Source organism: Atractosteus spatula, chromosome 3 (genome assembly GCF_055471065.1).
Source record: "Atractosteus spatula isolate fAtrSpa1 chromosome 3, fAtrSpa1.hap1, whole genome shotgun sequence".
NCBI lineage: Eukaryota > Metazoa > Chordata > Actinopteri > Semionotiformes > Lepisosteidae > Atractosteus > Atractosteus spatula.
The window spans coordinates 32,095,895-32,117,115 of NC_142708.1; the positions used below are offsets into that span (position 1 = coordinate 32,095,895).

A 21,221-nucleotide genomic window follows, 5' to 3' on the forward strand; every position below is an offset into this window, starting at 1 on the left:
GTGTACACCCCTTGCTTGTCAGGATAGACTCTGGCTCCCCCTCAACACTGTATTGGATGAAGTGGTTGGAAAATGTATGCATGTTGTTAATATTTCCACAACTATTTAATAACACAATTGTCCCTGGTGTGCTATGTCTGTGTGTGCCCTGCAATGGACTGGCGTTCCATCCTGGATGTATCCTGCCTTGCACCCATTGCTTGTCAGGATAGGCTTTACCTCCCTTGTGACCCTGTATAGGATAAATCAGTTAAAAAATAGATGAATGGATTATAAAATACACTATATTTTCCCTGGTAGTCTCTCCCATTTTATGCCTTTTGTGGTCTTTTTATTTTCCAGGAAAGCATTTCTGTTTCTAAAACATATAATGATGGAAAAAAGAAACGCAACATTTTCTGGAATGAGAATACTATAGATATAGCTTATGTACTTTCTCAAAAGTTGTCAATTTGTTTTAAGCCCTTCAAGATTCAAGATTCAAGATTTTTTTTTATTTGTCATATACAACAAGTGTATTGGAATGCTTTCTCATTCAGCTGTACCCAGTAACATTAGAGAAAAAAAAATATGCACAAATGACTAACAGACATGGACAATAAATTTAAACACTAGACATTATAATACAGCCAAGACGGGACATAGTGCAAACAGTGCAGTACCTTACAGTGCAGGTGCTAATTTGATCTGTTTAAGATGCGGACTGCTTGGGGGAAGAAACTGTTTTTGAATCTATTGATCAGTGTTCTGATACTGCAACACCTCCTACCAGAACCCAGGGGTGAAAACTGATCGTGGCCAGGATGAATTCGAGTCAGAGGCCCTCTGACCAGTGATACTGCTTGTGCAGTGAGGCATTGCAACTTGCCAATCACACAAAGCTCGTTAGGTGCACTTCTACCCGAGGTCCAGATGGAACAATGCCTGATCAGGTCACCTTTAAAAAGGCCTTAATTCAAAGCTTAGCTCACTGCAAGAAAAAGGCCAAACTTAGTCAGTTTTCCGTGCATTCCATAATGCCTCGAATGTCACCAGAAGCAAGGGAGAGGGCCACTGGCATGCTGCAGGCAGGCATGTCATGTGCCAGCGTTGCCAGACACTATGGAGTAAGCTGCTCCACTGTGTCCCGACTACAGAGAAGGTTTCAGCAGACCGGCAGGACAGATGACCGTCCAAGATCCGGTCACCCTCGAGTGACCACACCAGAGCAGGACCGACACATCAGACTGGTCCATCTGAGAGATTTTTTCAGATCTACCAGCCCTTACTGCTGCTGAAACTGCCAGCAGACACAATGCCCGCATTAGTGACAGTACAGTGAGGCTCCATGTACTGGCCTTAGAGCAAGTTGACCTGTCAGAGGCCCTCTGCTCACACCTCCTAGACGTCACACCCGACTGACTTGGGCCAGACAGAGGCTGCGATGGACTCGTCAGAAGTGGCATCAGGTCCTCTTCACAGAAGAGTCACTCTTCAGCCTGTTCCACGCAGACTGGATGGCCAGATTGTGGAGGAGGAGGTGTTGCGTTTCTTTTTTCCATCAGTATACTTGCTTTAAATGAAAGCATAGGACAGAAACATACCAGTTTTAATAAAGAGGAAGGGCACCCAATTGTCTTCCTTAAAGAAACCAGGAATCACATACCAGGAATGACAATGGTATTTAAACCAGCACATCATAGCATGTCTTTGGGAAGTGGGAGGAAACCTGAGTAGCCAGAGAAAAGTCCGTAGGAACACAAGGAGCATGCAAACACCACTCAGACAGGCGTGAATGGCCACAATTGAATCAATGACGCTGAAGCCTTGATGCAGCATTACTAACCATAAAGGAAATGAAGCAAGCATTAAACTAGGTAACAGGAAAGTTATTTGGCACAATTGGTTAATCACATACTATGCTCCTAAATCGGAAAGATTATGAAAAATTCCAGCTGCTGAAAAACACTAAATCACAAACGCAGTTAGTTAATAATCAAGTCTTATTTTAACAATTTAATTTCATATTCATATTTCAATTTTCACAAATTGTGCTGATTTCACCACACAACACAAGCCTCGCTTCTTTAATAATCTGTCTGCGTCTTTGTTGGAACACAGAACTCCCAAGACTGCAGAAAAACATATTGGACATCTTGTGTAACTCCCTCTGCAGCACGGCCTTGTGGGCTCTGTATCCTGCAGCGCTGACACTGCACCTGTTACACATGACAAGTTGCCCATGCAGCCTCTTTTTTTCTGCAGTCAAGCATCTTACTGTGCTTTGAGCACAGAGTGAGCATACCACTGTTATTATTATTATTATTTTGACAATCCCAGGCAGCAAAGCCTACCCTATGGGCTGGCATGTTTTTTAGCCTTAAAGTACAGCTCCATCACATTGTGAATTCTGCAAAACAATATGTGACTCTTAAAAGCCAACTAGCTATATCCTGCCTGGTTTCCAAGGCAACTAAAATAAGGTGGGGTTGCAGTTGGGTGTTCAGGTTTTTTTCTTCAATTATGACTGGCCATCATTGTCTTTTTTATTTGTGAAAGTCTAGAATGTTTTTGTTGAATAATAATACTGTCAAAACACATTCCTGCAATAACACGTTATTATCTGAATTCTCACTCACTGCTCATCTTTTTTTTTCATATTTTATATATCTTTTTCATATATCTGGGCTTTTTCGTGGCCTGGTACTAATAAACAGCAAAACTAGTATTTGAAAAAGGCGGTATAATAAGGCTTAAAATAACACAGAGAATTCTAATAGGATCTATATTTATGTTGTTGATTTCATTAAGGTTACAAGCATTTTTATCAAGTTTGCATTATTCTGAATAAAACCAGCTAAAAGCTGTGAACTCTTATCTCCACCACTTCAAAAGAATTCTGTATAATTAAAATTTGAATCCATTGTCTTTTGCAGTCTATAACAGACTCTGTCAATATTCCCTTTTACTGTCTTAATTACATTCCTTTTTAGTACTAAATAATACATAAAAACTAATAACTCAATGTTCTGAAGTCAAGAGTGAGAAAAACACTCAGCAGTACTCCACATTTGCAGAGCTGAAGTATACACTCAGAACACTTTATCCTACCAACAGAACAGGCACCAGAAATGACCATTTCATTTCTTTAGTTTACAGCTACAGTGCAAGTACCCTTGTGGTTCCACAGCCAGCCAAAATGGTCCATTACCAAAAACAAAAGCAAATTAACCAACAAGCTGGACTATGGGACTGAGCTAGAGCACCTCAAGGAACCCACATGAACATGGGGAGAATGTGCAAACTTCATGCTGAAATCTCTGCAGGGTCTGGAATTGAACTCCGAGCCCCAGTGCTACATCATGGCAGTCATGCTGACCACTGGCCACCAGGCTCCCCCACTACAGGAAGATGCTGAAACTTATTAAGGTGACAAACAATTGACAAATTAAGATGATTGCTGTTTTATTCTCACAATACATTGTTTTTTTAAAAGAAATCATCATTCTCTGATGCAAGACACTGACGCAGGAAGGTGGTGGGCAAACGAGTAAATATTACTCACTTTAGACGAATCGGCTTTTGTAGATTTGGGATGCCCAGTCCTTCCCCTAACCCATAGAGCTACTACAAGTAATATGAGACATACTGTGAACCAAACTAGCAAATGTATATGGCGCCCAATGTTCCCTCTAATTTTTAATGGCCTATGTGCACACAAATTTCAAATGTTTTCCCCAGTGACAAAAACTTGTGCGCACTAAATTGAGTGTATGTAAAGGTGTAAACCAGAAATTATTTTTTGTTAATATAGTCATTCTCATAAAAGCATAGAGATCCAAAAGACCGGGACAGCGATTCAACGAGCCCAGTCATAGAGGCTGTGTCGAGCGACCATGAACAATGAGGTACAAGACTACGAGAGCATAGATATTGATTATCGAGTAGCAATAATAATGCACACAGCCAAGTTGGGCCTCTCGCAGCCAGTCTCATGTGGTCAATTTAGCATTTTTTTTATTGACGACCATGTATGTTTTGTTATTATAATTTTTTTGGGGGGAATTTAATTTTTTGTGCACTGTTCAATTTCCTATGTGCTCTGATTTCATAACCTGTGTGTGCGCACACACACGCACAGCTTAGAGGGAACATTGCAGGTGCCTCTAAGATTCTTGGCATGGTGCTTAAGACAGGTCTCTCTGCAGCTGTAAAATAATAAGGGACTAGCAGACTGTAGCAGAAACATCTTCCACCTATTTAGTTTATTGAAAGAACATCAAAGATGTTAGACTATGACACTTGAAAATTAAATGAGTTGAAACTGAAAATGTTATCAGTTAGTGAAAGGCATTTGATGACAGTTGAATAGGGCATTACATATAAGGAACCTGAGAACCTTCTCAAGGTCTGTCTCCCAATTTGTTTGTATTAGTTCAGGCCCAGTAATCAAAACACGATATGTTTGTGGTTATGGATTTTTTTTAGTTTCTTGGTCTGCATGGTTTTATTGGAAAAAATCCTTAAATATTTGAGGGAATACATATAAAATGTTCAGGTGGGTAGCTGTGTCAGCATGCGTAGGCTGCAATTAACAAGTAATAGGTTTATTCCATGCTGAAAAAAAGAAGAAAGAAAACACAACGTTTCGGCCGTGGAGCCTTCTTCAGGTGTGTTTGACACCTGAAGAAGGCTCCACTGCCGAAACGTTGTGTTTTCTTTCTTCTTTTTTTCAGCATGGAATAAACCTATTACTTGTTCCTTTGCATACATATAAAATAACCCAGTTATTTCTGACTTACAGAAGGGGGTTTCCCCTCAAGACACCCTGAAGGCCCTCCTTCTGCCTGTGATTAGCAGATGGGAGTCTTGGAGGGGAATTGCTCATAGAGAATGTATGTCTCCTCAGAGACAGAAGGCTGCAGATGTTCTCCACTTGATCCAAGATCATAGTGAGTCTATAGGCATTTCCATCTCACTGAAATATATTTTTAAGTCGCAGACCTGACTCCAGATCTAGGGAACATGTTTCAAAGCATTCCAGAGCTTCTCACTTGGAAGTAAAGTGACCACTGCAAAATTTCAAACACTGACATCTGTGAAATGTCACACATTTCAGGAAAAGCGGTAATAAGCCTTGATTTGGTATTTGACAGAACATGATACTGGAATCCTGCACTTGCATTCCTGAGGTGGCACAGTGGTGTGGAGGTAAAAGGAAAGTTACAAAAATCCTTATTTGTCAAGAGAGCAGATTCAGATACTGTATCTTATTGAACAGGGGACAATTCTAGAATAAAAAGGGAAGAAAGTTGATTAGAACTAGAGGTGGAATTTTGTTCTCAGAGAGTTACAAAAAGAGTTAACAAAAAAGACTTAACATACAGTAGGCCCTATGTAAATAACATATTGAATTTATTTCTCATATATGTATTTTCTCTAGTGAGTGGCACTGTGGTGCTGTGTTTAATATTGCTGCCTCACAGTGCTGGTGCCCTGGGTTTCAATTTCTAAGGTGCTATTGGTGTGGAGTTTGTATGTTCTCCCCATGTTTGTGTAGGTTTCCATTGGGTGCTCTGGTTACTTCCCACAGTCCAAAGACATGCTGGTTGATCAGTTTCTTGGAAAATTAGCCTCTGTGTGTCTGTGTTTGTGGCTGTGTGTGGAATGGGATTCTGTCCAGGGTATATCCTGCCTGGAGCCCGTTGTTTGCCTGGATAGGTTCTGGCTCTTCTTTGACCCTGTATTGGTTGAAGAGGTTAGAAAATGAATGGATATATAATAATTGAAATGTACTGTACTAATGCTTTCTCCAACTTTTTACTCTATGGGCTCCCTAACTCTCTTCTCAACAAGTTGCAATATGTTCAAAACTCTGCAGCTAGACCTCTTAATTGTACCAGACCCTGGCAGCACATCACTCCTACACTTAAGTCTCTACATTGGTTGGTTATAAGGTCACATACTCAATATAAGATCTTGTTACTGACTTTCAAGGATCTGAAAAATCTGGCTCCATCATATATCTCCAAACTCCTCCATGTTTACACCCCCTTCCTGTAGGTAGTCTGCTCACTGTACCCAGGACTAAATCACAAACCTTTGGTAAATGTGCATTTTCTGTTGCTGCTCTAACTTCCTCAGACTTTACGAGAAACTTCTTTAAATCTTTTTACCAAAGTCAATCAGTCAATCTGTAAAAACCTATATGCTCTTGTTTTTTTTTCTTTATTTACTTTTATTGTACTTTCTTTGTCTTTTTCTTTATTCATGATATACAGTGTCCTTGGGTTTGGAAAGGTGTTTATTATTATTATGGTTGTTAAGGAACTTGCAGAACATCCTATATTAATTCAGATGATGGTGCTCTCAGTGATGAATTGGTTAGTTTGGGAGATAATCTATTTGTTTAAATATTTTATCTTGGCTTTTGCCTGGGGAACTACTGTATCTATCCCATTGCTTTTAGCCCTTTGTATTAATTATTTAACATAATGCTTAAGAAATCTGTAATGATTGTTTGATTTCTTGTTGATTTTGGAATATAAAAGAAAGGAGAATTAAAAAAAAATGTATCACAAATTGCAAGAGGATTTTGAGTGAATACATGTGTGCAGGCTAGGTGTTATCTGGGGATGGGTGTGGTTTAGTCATCCCTCAGGGGTTCTGATCACTGCAACACTGAAATAGAAATGACAAGGGATTGCCTATCTTACTGTACTGTGCCCAGCTGTGGTAAATATTTAATGCAAAGGTAACCTATATTTAGTTAAAATTAAATGCTACACAAAAATTAAACTGAATTACACCATAAACAGTGATTAAACCAAGCAAGATATAAAGATTGTTACATAACATTGTTAAGGGGGGAGGGTATGAAAATGGTGAAAATCACAAAATGACAGGGGCTTTAGTCGATAAGAAAAATAATTATTCATAACCCCCAACTTGTAAGTGACTTCTCCAGAATATACCGAGTAGGTATAATTAGAGGCATGTAAATTCTTTGTTCTCTGGCACAGCTTTGGTGGAAGGAGTAATAATCCAGGTACACTTGATTAAATAAATATTTATTATTGGTGACAATACAAACACTACACACAACAAAACATAAAACACACAAGTTATTCTATGTACAGTATTTACAGACAAGACATTTCAGAGGCCTAACATTCTAATCAACCAGAAAACTGCCAGACTTTTACTATGTATTAAACAAATAGTTCATTTTTGAAAGAATACAGTATATAGAGAAAAATAACCTGCCTATTTCACTCACACACTTTAGACTAATATCCAACATTTCAAATTTAAATGTCTATTGCTTTTCTTAATCCGTCCATCCATTTTCTAACCTCTTCATCCAATTCAGAGTTGCTGAGAAGCCGGAGGCCGTCCTGGCAAGCAACAGGTGTAAGGCAGGGTACAGCCTGGACAGGACATCGGTCTATCACAGGGCACACACAGACATACACACACAAACACACCCACACCAGGACCATTTTTTCCAGAAGCTAATAAACCTGCCAGTATGTTCTTTAAATTTGGAAGTAAATTGAAGAACTTGGCAAAAACCTATGCAAAAAATGAAAGAAAATCCAAACTCCATGCAGATAGCACCCCAAATTAGCAATTTAACCCATGGCCCTGGCACTGCAAGGTCACCAATCTCTAACCACTGCTAATCTCTGCACCACCATGAATTATAATAGAATTATAATTCTTAAAAACTTGCTTTTGTCTGTTTCATGTGAACAGTCCAGAAGACAACATTTACATTTCTCGTCTTATTAATTTAAATGTTTAATATGTTTTTTGTTTAATATTCTTTGTTGTACATTTTCTTAGGTTTCTTAAGAAACTTAAAGATTGCTGCATGTGTATATTTCCAAAGATTTCTTGCAAGCATTAAACGCAAAAAATTCAAAGTTACCTAAGTCAATTGTACCGTATACATCTCCATTATATACCTCATATTGTTAAAGAAATTATCAATTATATGATATTGTTATAGCTTCAGATGACCAGGAAGTGTCTCTTAGAGTTTAGATAAAGTTTGTGACACCTGGCAGAAAAAACTTCCAGAAGGTGAGACCACAAGAGAGGAATTTGAACCGGAAGCTTGCGCCTACTTCATGATCATCCATACAAGCCTGAACTGGAGTTAGGTATTTGAATTTCACTAGAGAGAGCTTGCTATTCTGTGTTTTTAGGAAACTTGGGCTTCCTGGGAAAAGGATGTCTTGGTTAGGGACGTCTTTCCTGCTTAGGGTGCATTTTTTAGAATAGGGAGGTAGGCTACCATTTATTATGTGGCATCTGGGGTGCAGAGAGAGAGATTTAACTGCAGGCCATATAACATTTATTTAGAAAGGCAGCTTATTTCTTTTTTTTGGCCTCTGTAGGCATTAAGAGTTATAACGCCTTACTGTTGGAAGCATTTTCTAAATTGGGGGATCGCATTCCTGGTCTTAGGAACTCACACACCCGCTGATTTTTGTTCGTCATGAGATGTCATTTAAATAATTGAACCCTAGTGATAGTTTTAATTTATTTCAGTTCCTAAATTTCTTGGAGATCTATAATCTAAAAATTCGATAATGTTCTATAGTAGGTATTCCCCACTGGTATGGTGAAAATGTAATATACTAAAAGTCAGATGTCTTTATTCATTTAATATTCTAGGACAGGGCTACTCAAACAGTGACCCCCTACAAATCACTCCATCACAAAATGTTAATTTTATTGATAAATAGCACGACCAATATAGCAAATGCTGTAATGGATCTGGGATTGGGTCATAGTTGGATCTGAGAGGTAATATTTTGGTGGATCACACTTCATAGTGACTGAGCGATCACAGCAAAAGGCATGCTTTCTGTTTTCAAGAACAACATCTCACCCTTCAGTAAGGGTGTTTCTGGGTTGTCAAAAGTGAGCACACAGTTATTGGGTTACAGCCACCCAGAAGGGGTCTGGAGGTTTCTGGGACCTGTTCAGTAGAGCTCACTTCAGCTGTATTCCTTTATAGCTTCTTCTTCCGTTCCTCATTTTTGCTTTAGTGTAACAGTGGAGAATAAAAGGGCCAGAGAGATGCTGTACACAGTCTTCCTTCTGTTTTGTGGTTTGATATGTTTGATATGTTTAACATCCACGAAGATGTACAATCAATTTTTAAAGCAGAACAATATTTGATGTGACACTGACAGTTCTGTAATATTTCACTTCAGAAATGGTAACCATAGATGTGTAAACATTTTTTGGATGAGTTTTCAGAGCTAAGCAGAGGTTGGGAGCATTTTAAATGTTTTAATCAAAACCACTCATGTCAACCCAGTGATGGTTTTATCAAACTTCGGCCGGTATGGGAAGATGTGTGAGCTGCTCTTTCTAAAATTTTTCATTTTTGATCCCATCTGATCCTATTCTGACTTGAACAGAAAAGGAAATACAACATAGGAAGCTCACAGGATTTCATCAACTCTCCAACAGTCAGAACTTTTAAGTTTGGCTTAACAGGCGGATATCCAGACATGTCTGGTTCAGTCAAAAACCTTCCAGCCTTTGATTAAGGATGGAGCACAGGAAACCACATTCTCTGTGATTTCTTTGTCTGAAGAGTATCAGTAATTTTTTTACATTTTACAGTTATATACATTCAAAAGGCTGAAAATATGACCCGGGATGTTTTTCTGCTTCTAACTGGAACACAAATACTTCCAAAGATTTGAAATAATTTATTACCAGGACCCTATTTCAGACAGAATATCTCTAAATATTTTCGAAAGTCAAGCAAGACTAGTATTCCTAAATAATTTTAAAAAATGAAGGAAAGATCTGTCACGAAGGATACAACTCTGAAAAAGAATTGTGAGGTACTACTTATAGAAAGCTTTTGGTTTGGGGTTTCTTATAATAATAAATTGCTTACACTTATACATGTATAGTGCTTTTATGGACACTCCACTTAAAGCGCTTTACAGGTAATGGAGACTCCCCTCCACCCCCACCAGTGTGCAACCCCACCTGGATGATGTGACAGCAGCCATAGTGTGCACAGTATAGTCACAGCATAAAGCTATCAGTGGGGAGGAGAACAGAGTGATGAAGCCAATTCATAGGTGGAGATTATTAGGAGGCCATGATTGGTAAGGGCCAATTGGGAAATTTGGCCAGGATGCTGGAGCTACACCCCTACTGTTTCTGAGAAACACACTGGGATTTTTTAATGACCACAGACAGTCAGGACCTCGGTTTTACATCTCATCCGAAGGATGGCGCCTTTTTACAGTAAAGTGTCCCCGTCACCATACTGGAGTATTAGAACCCACACAGACAGCAGGATGAGTGTCACCTACTGGCCCCACTAACACCTCTTCCAGCAGCAACCTTAGTTTTTCCCAGGAGGTCTCCAATCCAGGTACTGACCAGGCTCATACCTGCTTAGCTTCAGTGGGCTGCCAGTTGTGAGTTGCAGGGTGATATGGCTGCTGGCCTTATGTACTGTAATCAGATACTGAACATCAAAAAACTTCAAAAAACACATAACAAATACACATATTATGATGTGGCAATGAGCTGGAAAGTGCTGCATCTGTAGGACACGCTGAGGAGTCCTCTTGCTTGGTCCCAGTGAAGGCAGGCAAGCAGACAGGTGAGAGCTGGGGGATGTGCTATGCAGGCAGACAGAGGATGGACAAAACAGGGAAGGTGCTGTATAGATGGACTAAAAAGCACAGGGAAGGCATGGTGTCATTATGCAGAGCAGAGCAGGGAAGCTGTGTCCTGTTAGTCTTGTGGGTTGTTGCGAAGTAGTGAACAGGGGGCAGGTGGAGATCTGTCTGACTGAAAGGTTCCGTCTTGGGATCGGACAGACAGGCTGAATCCGCGAGAACACTTCTTCTTTCTGACAGGCTGGTTAGCTGTATGTTGTGAGCATACTTCCCTAAATTGGTAGGATGTTCCATGACAGAGTGCCTGACTGTGCACAGAGCAGAGCTTAAGCAACCTGGGGCTGACGAGTTAAATGCCCATTAAGTGGGGACATGTGGCTCAGACAAGTCCTCCTGGCACAAGGAAGAGTTTAACTCCACAAGCGAATGTGACCGATTGCCGTGGAGACCAAGGGCTGCAAGCTCTGACTCCCCCGGGTATAACAACATACTGTACATTTTTTCATCAGGCTGACATATTACTTAACAGACATGACATGGATAGTGGCATTAGGCTGACTAACATTTGTCATCAGCTTTGAAAGTTAAAGGCTGGTGTCTTTGTTAGAAACAGTACAGTACAAACTGCACATCTGAGATACATGTTTTGCACCAGTCCTCAGATACTGTCTTGTGGAATTCACCTTGTAGAGCCTTTCCCTTGGTCTCTGAGCTCTAGTCATGGTTACATTAGCAATGAGAGGATGCACATGTCCTGCTGTTGTCTCTGAATTTTGAATTATTTCTGGATTTTATACTCTGCGAATATGTTACATTTGGACTTTTTCTATTTTTGAACTTGCTACATAACTGTCCTTGAAAAAAAAGTATTTAATGTGGTGTTACCTCCTACCTGGGGCGATAGTCTATTACACGGATTACAGCCATCATTACTGGTCTCCACCTACACAGCTGGGTAGACTGGAGCAACCAGGGTAAAGCAGTTTGCTCAGGAGAACAATGACAGTCTCTTCAGTGTAGACATGAACTATAACCTAATACCTATGAGTTCTACACAGTGTTTGATATCTATGAATTCTTAAGCACTTGTATGTAGCAGAAAATCAGCATGCTGTCATGGACTGTTGCAATTTTTTTGTTTTTTGTTTTAGTGGAAAAATGCAATTAGAAACCAACAAAAATGTTTTCATTCTTCATTATATTGCCTTTTGTCCAGTCTCAAGCACACTTATACTTAACCAGGTATCAATCTAAAAATATTCTCAATTGGAAGATATGTTAAGAAAACAAAAATAAAGTATGTATATAGTGTCATTAAAACCAATTATCTCCAAGTGCATTATTATACATGGAAAATACATCATAATAACAAGAAATTTAAAAAATGTAAATGAAAATGCACATGAAAAATAAAGTGAACATACACAAGTTGAACCAGTCACTAAAATGCCTTTCAAAAAAAAGGGAGAGTAATAACAAAAAGCCTCTGTCCTCCATGTTGCGTAGACATACAAACCAGACTCAGCTGAGCAAAAGTCCCACAGAAGGGAGTAACAGATAACATATCTGCTAGATGCTCAGCCAAATACTATGCATATTCTTGAACAAAAGCAAAGTTATTTTAAAATCCACTGATAATCTGAGAGTAAGCCAGTGCAAGTACATCAAGGCAGGAGTAATGTGATTGCTTGTGAGTGGCCTAGTCAGCGCATTCTAACAGCCAAATTCTGAAAACCTTGCAAGTTAAGTGGAGTTTTGTCTCCTGCATGTCTGACAGTGTAATAATCAGTCTTTCAAAAAGAAAACACCTGGACTTGTTTTTCTGCTCCAAATCAGACAGTGTAGGACACAGCCTATTAGCATTTCTAAGATTAAAAAACTATATCTTGTGAGTGCTTCTTCCAATTCAGGGTCGTGGGGGTGCAGGTGTCTATCCTGGCAAGCAATGAGCACAAGGCAGCCAGTCCATTGCAGGGCAGGCAGCCATAAACACTGGCACGCTCGTACTCACAACATGGCTAATTTTCCCAGAAGGCCATTAACCTGCCAGTATATCTTGGAGTGTAGGAGGATACCGAATCACCAAAAGGAAACCCACACATGGAGGGGACATACTGTATAAACACCACACAGATAGTACCCCTGGTAAAGAATTGAACCCAGGGCCCCAGCATTGTGAGGCAGCAATGTTAACCACTGTGCTGATTGAGAAATTGGATGGATGGATCTTACAAGGACCTAATAATTTTCTTCAAGTAAGGTTCAAACGCCAATTCAGGATCCAAAGTAACCCCCAAATTCTTCTTTTTGCAACAAAACACACTTGCCATACACTTACAGAATTGATTGGGGGAACACCAATCACAAATCAGAATAACATGACTTCACTGTTCCCATACACTAAGATGCAAAAAAAAATGTTATCCAAACGTTTCTATCAGAAATGCAGTAAGAGAGTACTGAAACCATATCAATACGGGATTTAGTGTGGACATTATACATTTAAAAGCAACAAAGCCCAAATTTGAAATGCATCTTTCAGTTAGATGGTGATAGTTTGATATGATGACTCTTCTGCGCACTTGATCCTGATTCCTGCTTATGGATCTTTTTAGACTGCAGTCTGTGAACTTTTGATTGTGTAAAACATTTAGAAACTTAAAAACATACATGTATGTATATATGTATTATATCTTTTGTTTTAATTACTGTATGTCTGGCTAATAATACAGAAATGTAGAGAATACATTATTTTCTATATGTGTCCAATTGTCTCTTGATGACTATTTTCACACTAAATGCAGGTGTACTGTGAGGGTTCAAATCTAGATCTTCCTTTTTAACAACATTGTGACAGTTGGTTAAATATCACTGATCCCTTCACGAACGCAGCAACTTAAAATCGAAGTCATTTTTTTCACACTGATTTCATTTCTTGATAATATTCAAGATGCAGCAATTGAAGAAAGTCTATTGAGAGGAAGCCACCCAACTCCTCATATTCATCAAGCTGTTAGTATCTTGTTGATTCTATGAACAAGAATACGATCATTACAATTAATTCTAATAATGCAGAAAATACGAAGACAAAGACTATTATCATATTGTGACACTATGAAGGTTTTACAGTTTTGTAAATGTTCAATTTTGAGTCCGTTTGCTTGTATAGTCATTACTTTTGAAACATAGACTGAAGGCTGTTATCAGTAACGATATGGGTAAAGAGTATATAAAAAACAGCATAACCGTAAAAATAAATAAACTGTCTAAACAGTTAAACCACCAACATCCAGGCTACTACACAAGAAGAAATGAGCCCAGCTACAGCCTTTGAAGTGTGGCGGAGATCATGACGTTATGTGGCGCTGTGCAACTGGGTTCGGACATCACTTCCGTTCCTGCCATTTTGCTACTCAAGCTGTGAGCAAGCTGTATTGCTACCGCAGCCGCTGAAGAGGGGGGAATAGCCCTTCAGTTTTTTTTTCTTTAAAATTATTGGATAAATAAAACACTAAGGGCAAGAGAACACTGAAGACAACATCAACGCAGAATGTCCGATTTTGACAGCAACCCGTTTGCAGATCCGGACTTCAGCAACCCATTTCAGGTAAAAGGCAGTTCAAATTACTTACTTAAATTATCATTGTTTCTTCTCCACTTCGGTTAACAAATATACTACTTTTCTAGATCGATGTACAAATCAATATAACAATTAAGTTTTTGCTCCCTGGAGTTATTTATTATAACCTTTTAGCCAGATCTTGGGCATCTGTTAACATGGTATGGGTGATGGAACTCAGGTTATTGCATTTGTTATTGTGTATTTGCACTAGTGATTGTCTTCTAGAGTGGCGGAGTAGGGAGGCTCTCCTTTCGATGAGCTAAGCTGAGATCTTGCACACGATGCAGGGCCTGTAAGGCAGAATGATATTTAGTCACAAATAGCCTTGCGTTGTTGTCAAATGGAAATGGACATAAGGTTTCAGATGCATTTTTTACACTATATAAACATGTTCTGAGGTGGTTGAGGAAGCAGCATTGACTGCTAGGAAAATCCACACCGACTGCAATATGCACCCTGCATATAAATTCGGGTATGCTTTATTTTAAAAGGAAATATCAAGCTTATTAAAAATAGCACTACTTAGCATGTGCAGATATTGAAATAGAAAGGCGTGAACTGTTTTTGTCTCAATTGAGCCCAGCATCTCTGATGGGGAAAAAGAGAAAGTGCTCGCTGCAGTGTGTTCCTCAACGTTTTGGTCCATTAACTTTTCTTTCTTCTTTTCTGTGCAGTAACGTGGGAGTGTATTGACAAGCGCTGCTCACAGAAATTGTGTATCGCACACCACACTGTTGTGTCAGTTACAATACTGTAGTTATCCTCTCGTAGCCGACTAACTTAAGTCATGCCCGTTTTTTTTGCATAGCATAACACAGCGATTTCAGTGCGAGGATAAAGACTCAGCTTTTATTTTGTACATGCCATCAGTTATAATGTTTGTTTTTTCAGTTTGATATCTTCGACATTCAGTTATTAGGTTAATTTTAACACGCGGTGGGTGAAACCCCTTCCCCCGTTATCTCCCTGACAACCCTGGTCTTGGTAGAAACAGTCGATCACCACACTGTAAAATAATTCAGTGAAAATGTGGTTTTATTCCCGGTCCGTGGTTGTGTGCTGTCGGAATGATGTAAAATTGCCTGTTTGGAATATGGTGACGTATTTGTGAATTAGGATCCACACATATGTCATTTTAACAAAGCTGTTGCTTTTGAATCCTCAAGCCTTTTAAATATCTTTAAAAATATGCAAAATTGAAAGAAACATTAGCTGTATGACAGTAGTACGTACTGCATCTAAAATAAAGTATTTAATGTTTTGTGTAAGGTCCCTATTTGTCCTGAACTATACATTTCATCCCATGTTGAACTGAGGCAATTTCATATCCATGAACTCTAGTGCATTAATAATAATTACAAGCAGGTCAAACATGTTTGCAGATTTGGCTGTACCTTAAAGACACCTGCTAATGCAATAAACAAAGTTGTTACTTTAAACAAACTTTCAATTTCATCTTGTGCAGTGGTGCATGTTGCATTTTGCACCAAGAACTGAGGGACCTATCGTTTGATTGCATGCTTTTATTGTGAGACCTTGCGGTGTTTGTTTTTAAGACTCAAACTGCACTCAAGTTTAATTTCCGTCTTTGTGACCCGCAAGACACAACATTACGTAGTTGTGTGAGCAACACTTGTCCGTTTTCTTCCATATAGGCCTGGAGGTTTTCATACTATACTGTCTTCTAAGATCTTTTATTCTTTAGGAGCCTATTAGAGCAGTCTTTTTGTAACAGGAGAACTTTTTTGACATCCTGTAACTGTCTGCTGTATCTTTTGGGAGTGCCAAATTTCTCTCATGACCACCAGTAATTGGTGTTTATAAACAAAAGGAAGAATTCATTTTGAAGGCAGCACAAATATACAGATTTTAACACATTCCTTGCTCATTTCCTGTTGCACGTGCACATTTATCACATGGAATTTCTCAAATGAAACTTATTGTCAAAAGGAAAAAATATGTACACACAATAATGGTGCAGAATTGCATTTTCTTTTGAGGAGAGATCTGTGCCAGAATGTTACAGGTGCGTAGCATAGTTCCTTTTAATTTTGTACCACACAAGCCTTTGTGATTTGTTTTTGTAAATGTTTTTACAGAAGAGAAAGCTTTTAACATTGTGGAAACAGCTTTATTAAAGTGACAGAAGCCTTTTTTTCCCCACAGTAAATTCTAGCTCTGTGAAGAGGCACATAACTAATCTTTTTCAGTGTTTTATATATTTGCAAACACTTTCAGTGTTCATGTTTTTTTCATGTCTGCAAGCCAAGGGCGCATAATTTCATAACCATACAGGTATCATGCCTAATAGGTGAAAAAGTATTGTTTACAAATAAAATTATTGCTATTGACAGCAGGATTCTCACCATGTACATTAAAGTTATCATAATGGAGAAACTAAGCAAGATTCAGCTTGGTCAGTACTGTGACAGTAGAACACAGGAGAATGAAGAAAACCAGGTTGCTCCTGCCAGTGGATTTAGTGGAACAGAAGGTGGCACTCTTCTTTCTGGGCCAGAGTTTGCAAACCAGTACTCCAGTATGGTGACAGGGCATACAATACCATCTTAGAGATAAGACAGAACCTAATTAGTACCCTCTGGTCACTAATGATCCCATGTCAGTTCTAAAATAGAGTAGGGGTGTTAACCTCTGTGTCCTAGCCAAATTTCTCCCTGGCCTTGTGCAGTCTGGTCTCCCTGAAGTTCCCCCTCAGTTCAAGTGGTGGTGAAGTAATTTTCCATTATCTATCTGATCTCTTGTGTGGGTGCGCTTGTCTTTTTGGAAGGTTAACCCACGTGAGAGCTGCACCCAGCCGAGTGGTGAATGAAATAGTTCCCACTGTATTGAAAGTGCTTTGGGATGCTTTAGTATAAAAAGCTCCATATGAATGCAAGGAATCATTATTATTAACATGAAAAGCGCAGACAGCGCACTCAAATCTCATGTTATCCTCACTCTCCAAAGCAGGATATTTAGGAAAGGTTAAAAAAGAAAAGGATGAGGTTAGTGTCTCCACTGCATTAGCTATCCAGCTGCATAAAGAGCTCAATGTTTCAAGATTATGCACTCTGAAACTACATGGTTGGCAATTAAGTAAAGGTAGAGAAGGGAGCCCCAAGTGGTTTAAACTGTTACAGCCTATGCCTGGAGTAGGTGATGAGAACATCATCCTGGATATCCATGACCTTAATTAGGGCTGCATTTTCGCCCTCTGTAGCCTGGAAACCCCTTTCAATTTCTCAATAACTGAATAGGTGACAGTACGTGGCAGTGAGTCCAAAGACTACCCAGAAGAGTATAGCATGAGTGTAGCTTTGTCAGTTTTGTCAGCTCTCTGGGCTGTTGCAATGAATTCGGGCCTTTTCTGTTCTGAAAGGAAGGAATTGATCAAATGGATCAACGTCCTGGAGGATGTGTGCCTTAGTTCCTATTTTTGGGGTACAGTTGGACTGAATATAAGTTGATCCAAGTGGAAGCATGGAAAGAAAACAAAATGTTGAGTTTAAATGGAAAGGTAGTGGGCATGGGAGTGTGCTCTGAAGACTCACTGAAGAATTATTAGGCATTTTTGAAGGAAGAATATGGGGTGGTTTTCTTTCTTTTGCATGACTTGGGTAGACACTCCAAGTTTATACTGTAGCTGAAATTTATACTGTATCCAGAGTCTGCACAGTGCCGCAGGAGTGAACTGGTGAATTGACTGAGCAGGCAGCTAGCTGGCTCTAGCACAGGACTGTGTACTGTGTCACAAGATCCCGAATGGAAGGTTCATGTATCATTTAGCATGGCATTTTATAGTTTACAATACAAGAACTGAGTGTCAGGCCTCTGCTAGGATTGTAAATAATTTAAACAGTTGATTAATCTAAAACAGTACTGAAGAAGTAATAGTCATTTAATGAATAGATTTTATACAATCCCCAAAACACAGTTGAAGAATAGCAGACAGAGGATTGAAAGTAGTGATGATAATAATTTGGGATCTACATCATCTGCAGCTGATGTGCCTAGGCCTTACTAATGAAGAAAGAAACCATCTACCTGCACAATCACATCACAGACAACCCATTCCTATGCAGTAAAAACAACAGAACAGGGTGGATGTTCACACATGAACTCATTTCTTTATGCACGTTCATTATTTATGTTTTTATGAGTGGTTGGCAGGAGGATGATTGTGCTTGTATATTCCAAGACTATCCCACTGCATTGCCTTCATTCTAGAAGGCATTAGCAGTAGGCCCACGTGCAGTTCACCAGCCTTTCATTCTCGGACAGGGGCTCTAGATATTATGCGTTCTGAAGCAGGAAAGCTCTGTTTATGTGCAGTCAACAAAAACTTTACAACTGCAAGAAAGTAATGCTGTGAGGAAGGTATTCAGCAGCCACTATACCATGGCTATAAAAATGTGCTTTTAATTTGGCTTTGCAAACCAAATCTGCCATAAAACATTGTGATGCACTGCTCTGTGTAAGTAGGCATATTGTAGATAAAACCAGGACCCGAATCAAATTGATTTTTCTTAGGCTAGCCAGGATTGGTTTTGCAAATAACATACTAGCCAGGATTGATTTTGCAAATAAAATTCCTTGGTTTGATCTGAAACTATATCCAATCCTTGCCTTAGAAGTTATATTAACTAGCCAAAGGCTTATTAAAATATTTCACATATACTGTAGACTTTTTTATCTTTGACCAAATAATCAGCATTCAAGGGAACTCACCAGAGACTCTTTCTTCAATGAATCACATTAAGCACCCAGCAGATCGGCTTTTAAAATTTATCACTCGTATTTGACCTCACAAAACATAGCGTTTAGGTAATTTACTAAGTGAGGTTGGAGTTACCCCTACAAAGTAATCAATAAAGAAATGAAAGCTTCCTTGAACTTGAGTCTCACAGCACCCTGACAAAATACAGAACCTACGAAACTGTGCTTTTCTTGAGCAAGACAAATTATAGCACCAAGGTGGGTGTCAGGATTTTCAGCTGTTTATTTGCAACATAGACTCCAAATGTTAAACGTTGCATGGTGTATCTGGGACTTCTGCCTGTCTGACTTCAGGTTGCTTAAAGCTGCTGTTTTGACTTGCCTCACTGTGAACAACGAGAAGTTTGGGTTTTTGTTCCTAGTCAATTCTTTGGGATTTCAGAAGTGTTTCACTGGGTGAAAAGAGGATAGATCTGCTTTAGCTGGGCAGTTAACTGGAGGGTCAGGTTGTGCAGATACAAGTGGAGGCTGAGCATTCATTATTGAGGGCAAAAAACATGTGCAGCATGCACAGAATGTTCATTTCAAGGCTTGTACAAGTTGTGGGAGCTATGAAATGTGGAGAAGGGCACTAAGAAGATGTTGATTTCTGTGACATATTCCAGAATAGACCATGTCCAGCTCAAATTGAACTTGCATTGCATATCAGCAGAAAGCCAGGCAGAATCAACCAGTGAGGGAGAAAGTGTCTGCTTGAGATAAATTGAAAGAGCGCTGTCTTCTATCCTGAGGCGTTTGCTGCATCTTGATAATTGGAGATTTTGGCTAAAGGATAAATCAGTGTCCTACTCTGTATCCTGTAGTTTCATATGGACATAAGAAAGATTACAATTGAGAGGAGGCTATTTGGCAATTAGTAGCTAACTGATTGATCTCCTCTTCCTAAGATTAAAAATCTGCATTAAAGTGTCTTGATTCTCATGGCAGTGCTAGAGTAAAGGATAAGTTACAGTATTTGGTACATAGTTTTTAGTACAACCGTCTTCACATGCTAAGATAGTAAATGTCTTTCCAATGGACATCAATGGGGAGCTAGATGTCAGTGTTGGGTAATACAGGAATACAGTAGCGGTGTAGTACTTACAGTTCATGATAACTCCCCATTTTGCTGCTGTGCTGAAGCTTAGTGTAAGAACTGACATATGTTGATGCAGTGAGTGCTTGCTGATTGTGCTGTTTGGCTGCAAATACAGACAACATCTGAACAATAGTAATTTTCAGCTATTATCTGTACTGTGTTTGTTGCATTGTACAGCTGAAGATGTCATTCTTAAGATCAAGAAAAATACCTTGCTGCAAATGGAACCCCGAACTTGGGAAAACTCTAGCATTGATATGTAAAAACATCATTCTAAAAGCGACAGAGCAGAGCTGTAAGGGCAGATTGCTCAATAAAATCTTGTTCATTCTTTGAAAGAGGAAACAGTCGTCTGTGTAGAGTTACCAACATGCTTAATTAGTAAGTATCATCTTATAGATGCATGCACCCTTCCGGCCTGTAAGCAGAAAACAATGCAACCAGTCTTATAATCTGTAATATTTGTGTATGTATATGTGGTACAGTATGTAGTTACATTTATACCTAAGTTAGTATAGCTAAAATGAGTCCAACAGACACACATTCCAATGCCACAGGTGTGTTTATTTTTTATTATCCTATGTTATTTTATCCTCTACAAATCTGTAAATAGAGCATCAAGTTATAACCACCCACGACAAAATAAATTAGATTGAACTGTTTACAGGGATATCAAAGTGGGCGGGAGGGTCTGTAATCCAGTTCTGTGCGTCAGTGCAGTGGCACTGTGGAGTGAAGGTCTTTTGAAAATGTCAGACTCAAATTAGCATCCTTTAGCCCATATTCTTTCCTTCTGGTACTCATCTCAGTTCTAAAGTCCAGTAAATCTGTGTAATAGGCTAGGTCATACCCAGATTTAAAGTACTGCAGAGCATAGTAGTACTTGTTAAGCCCATCGCAGTGCAAGCCAATCAGATTGTAAAGCTCATCTGCTTTCCAGTACATTTCTGTTTGATAGAAATGTTTTCCTCCTGGTACAGAACAGCTCCCAGCACACATCTCTTATGTGTGCTTATGAGGGATGCAGAGATTTTTACTTGGGTAAGAACACAGTTCTTAGACAGTTGCTCATAGCTGTCAGCTGATAAGATGA

General features: G+C 39.2%; 1 protein-coding gene across 1 annotated transcript in view; it reads left to right on the forward strand.

Annotated features, from left to right (window-relative positions):
• The first annotated feature begins 14,056 nt into the window (after positions 1 to 14,056).
• Positions 14,057 to 21,221, forward strand: part of scamp1 (secretory carrier membrane protein 1) — a 49,737-nt gene continuing 42,572 nt past the window's right edge. The window contains exon 1 of the mRNA XM_088910670.1: positions 14,057 to 14,259. Within this exon, the coding sequence (XP_088766796.1) occupies positions 14,203 to 14,259 (57 nt within the window). The 5' untranslated portion in view covers positions 14,057 to 14,202. The remainder of the gene's footprint in view (positions 14,260 to 21,221) is intronic.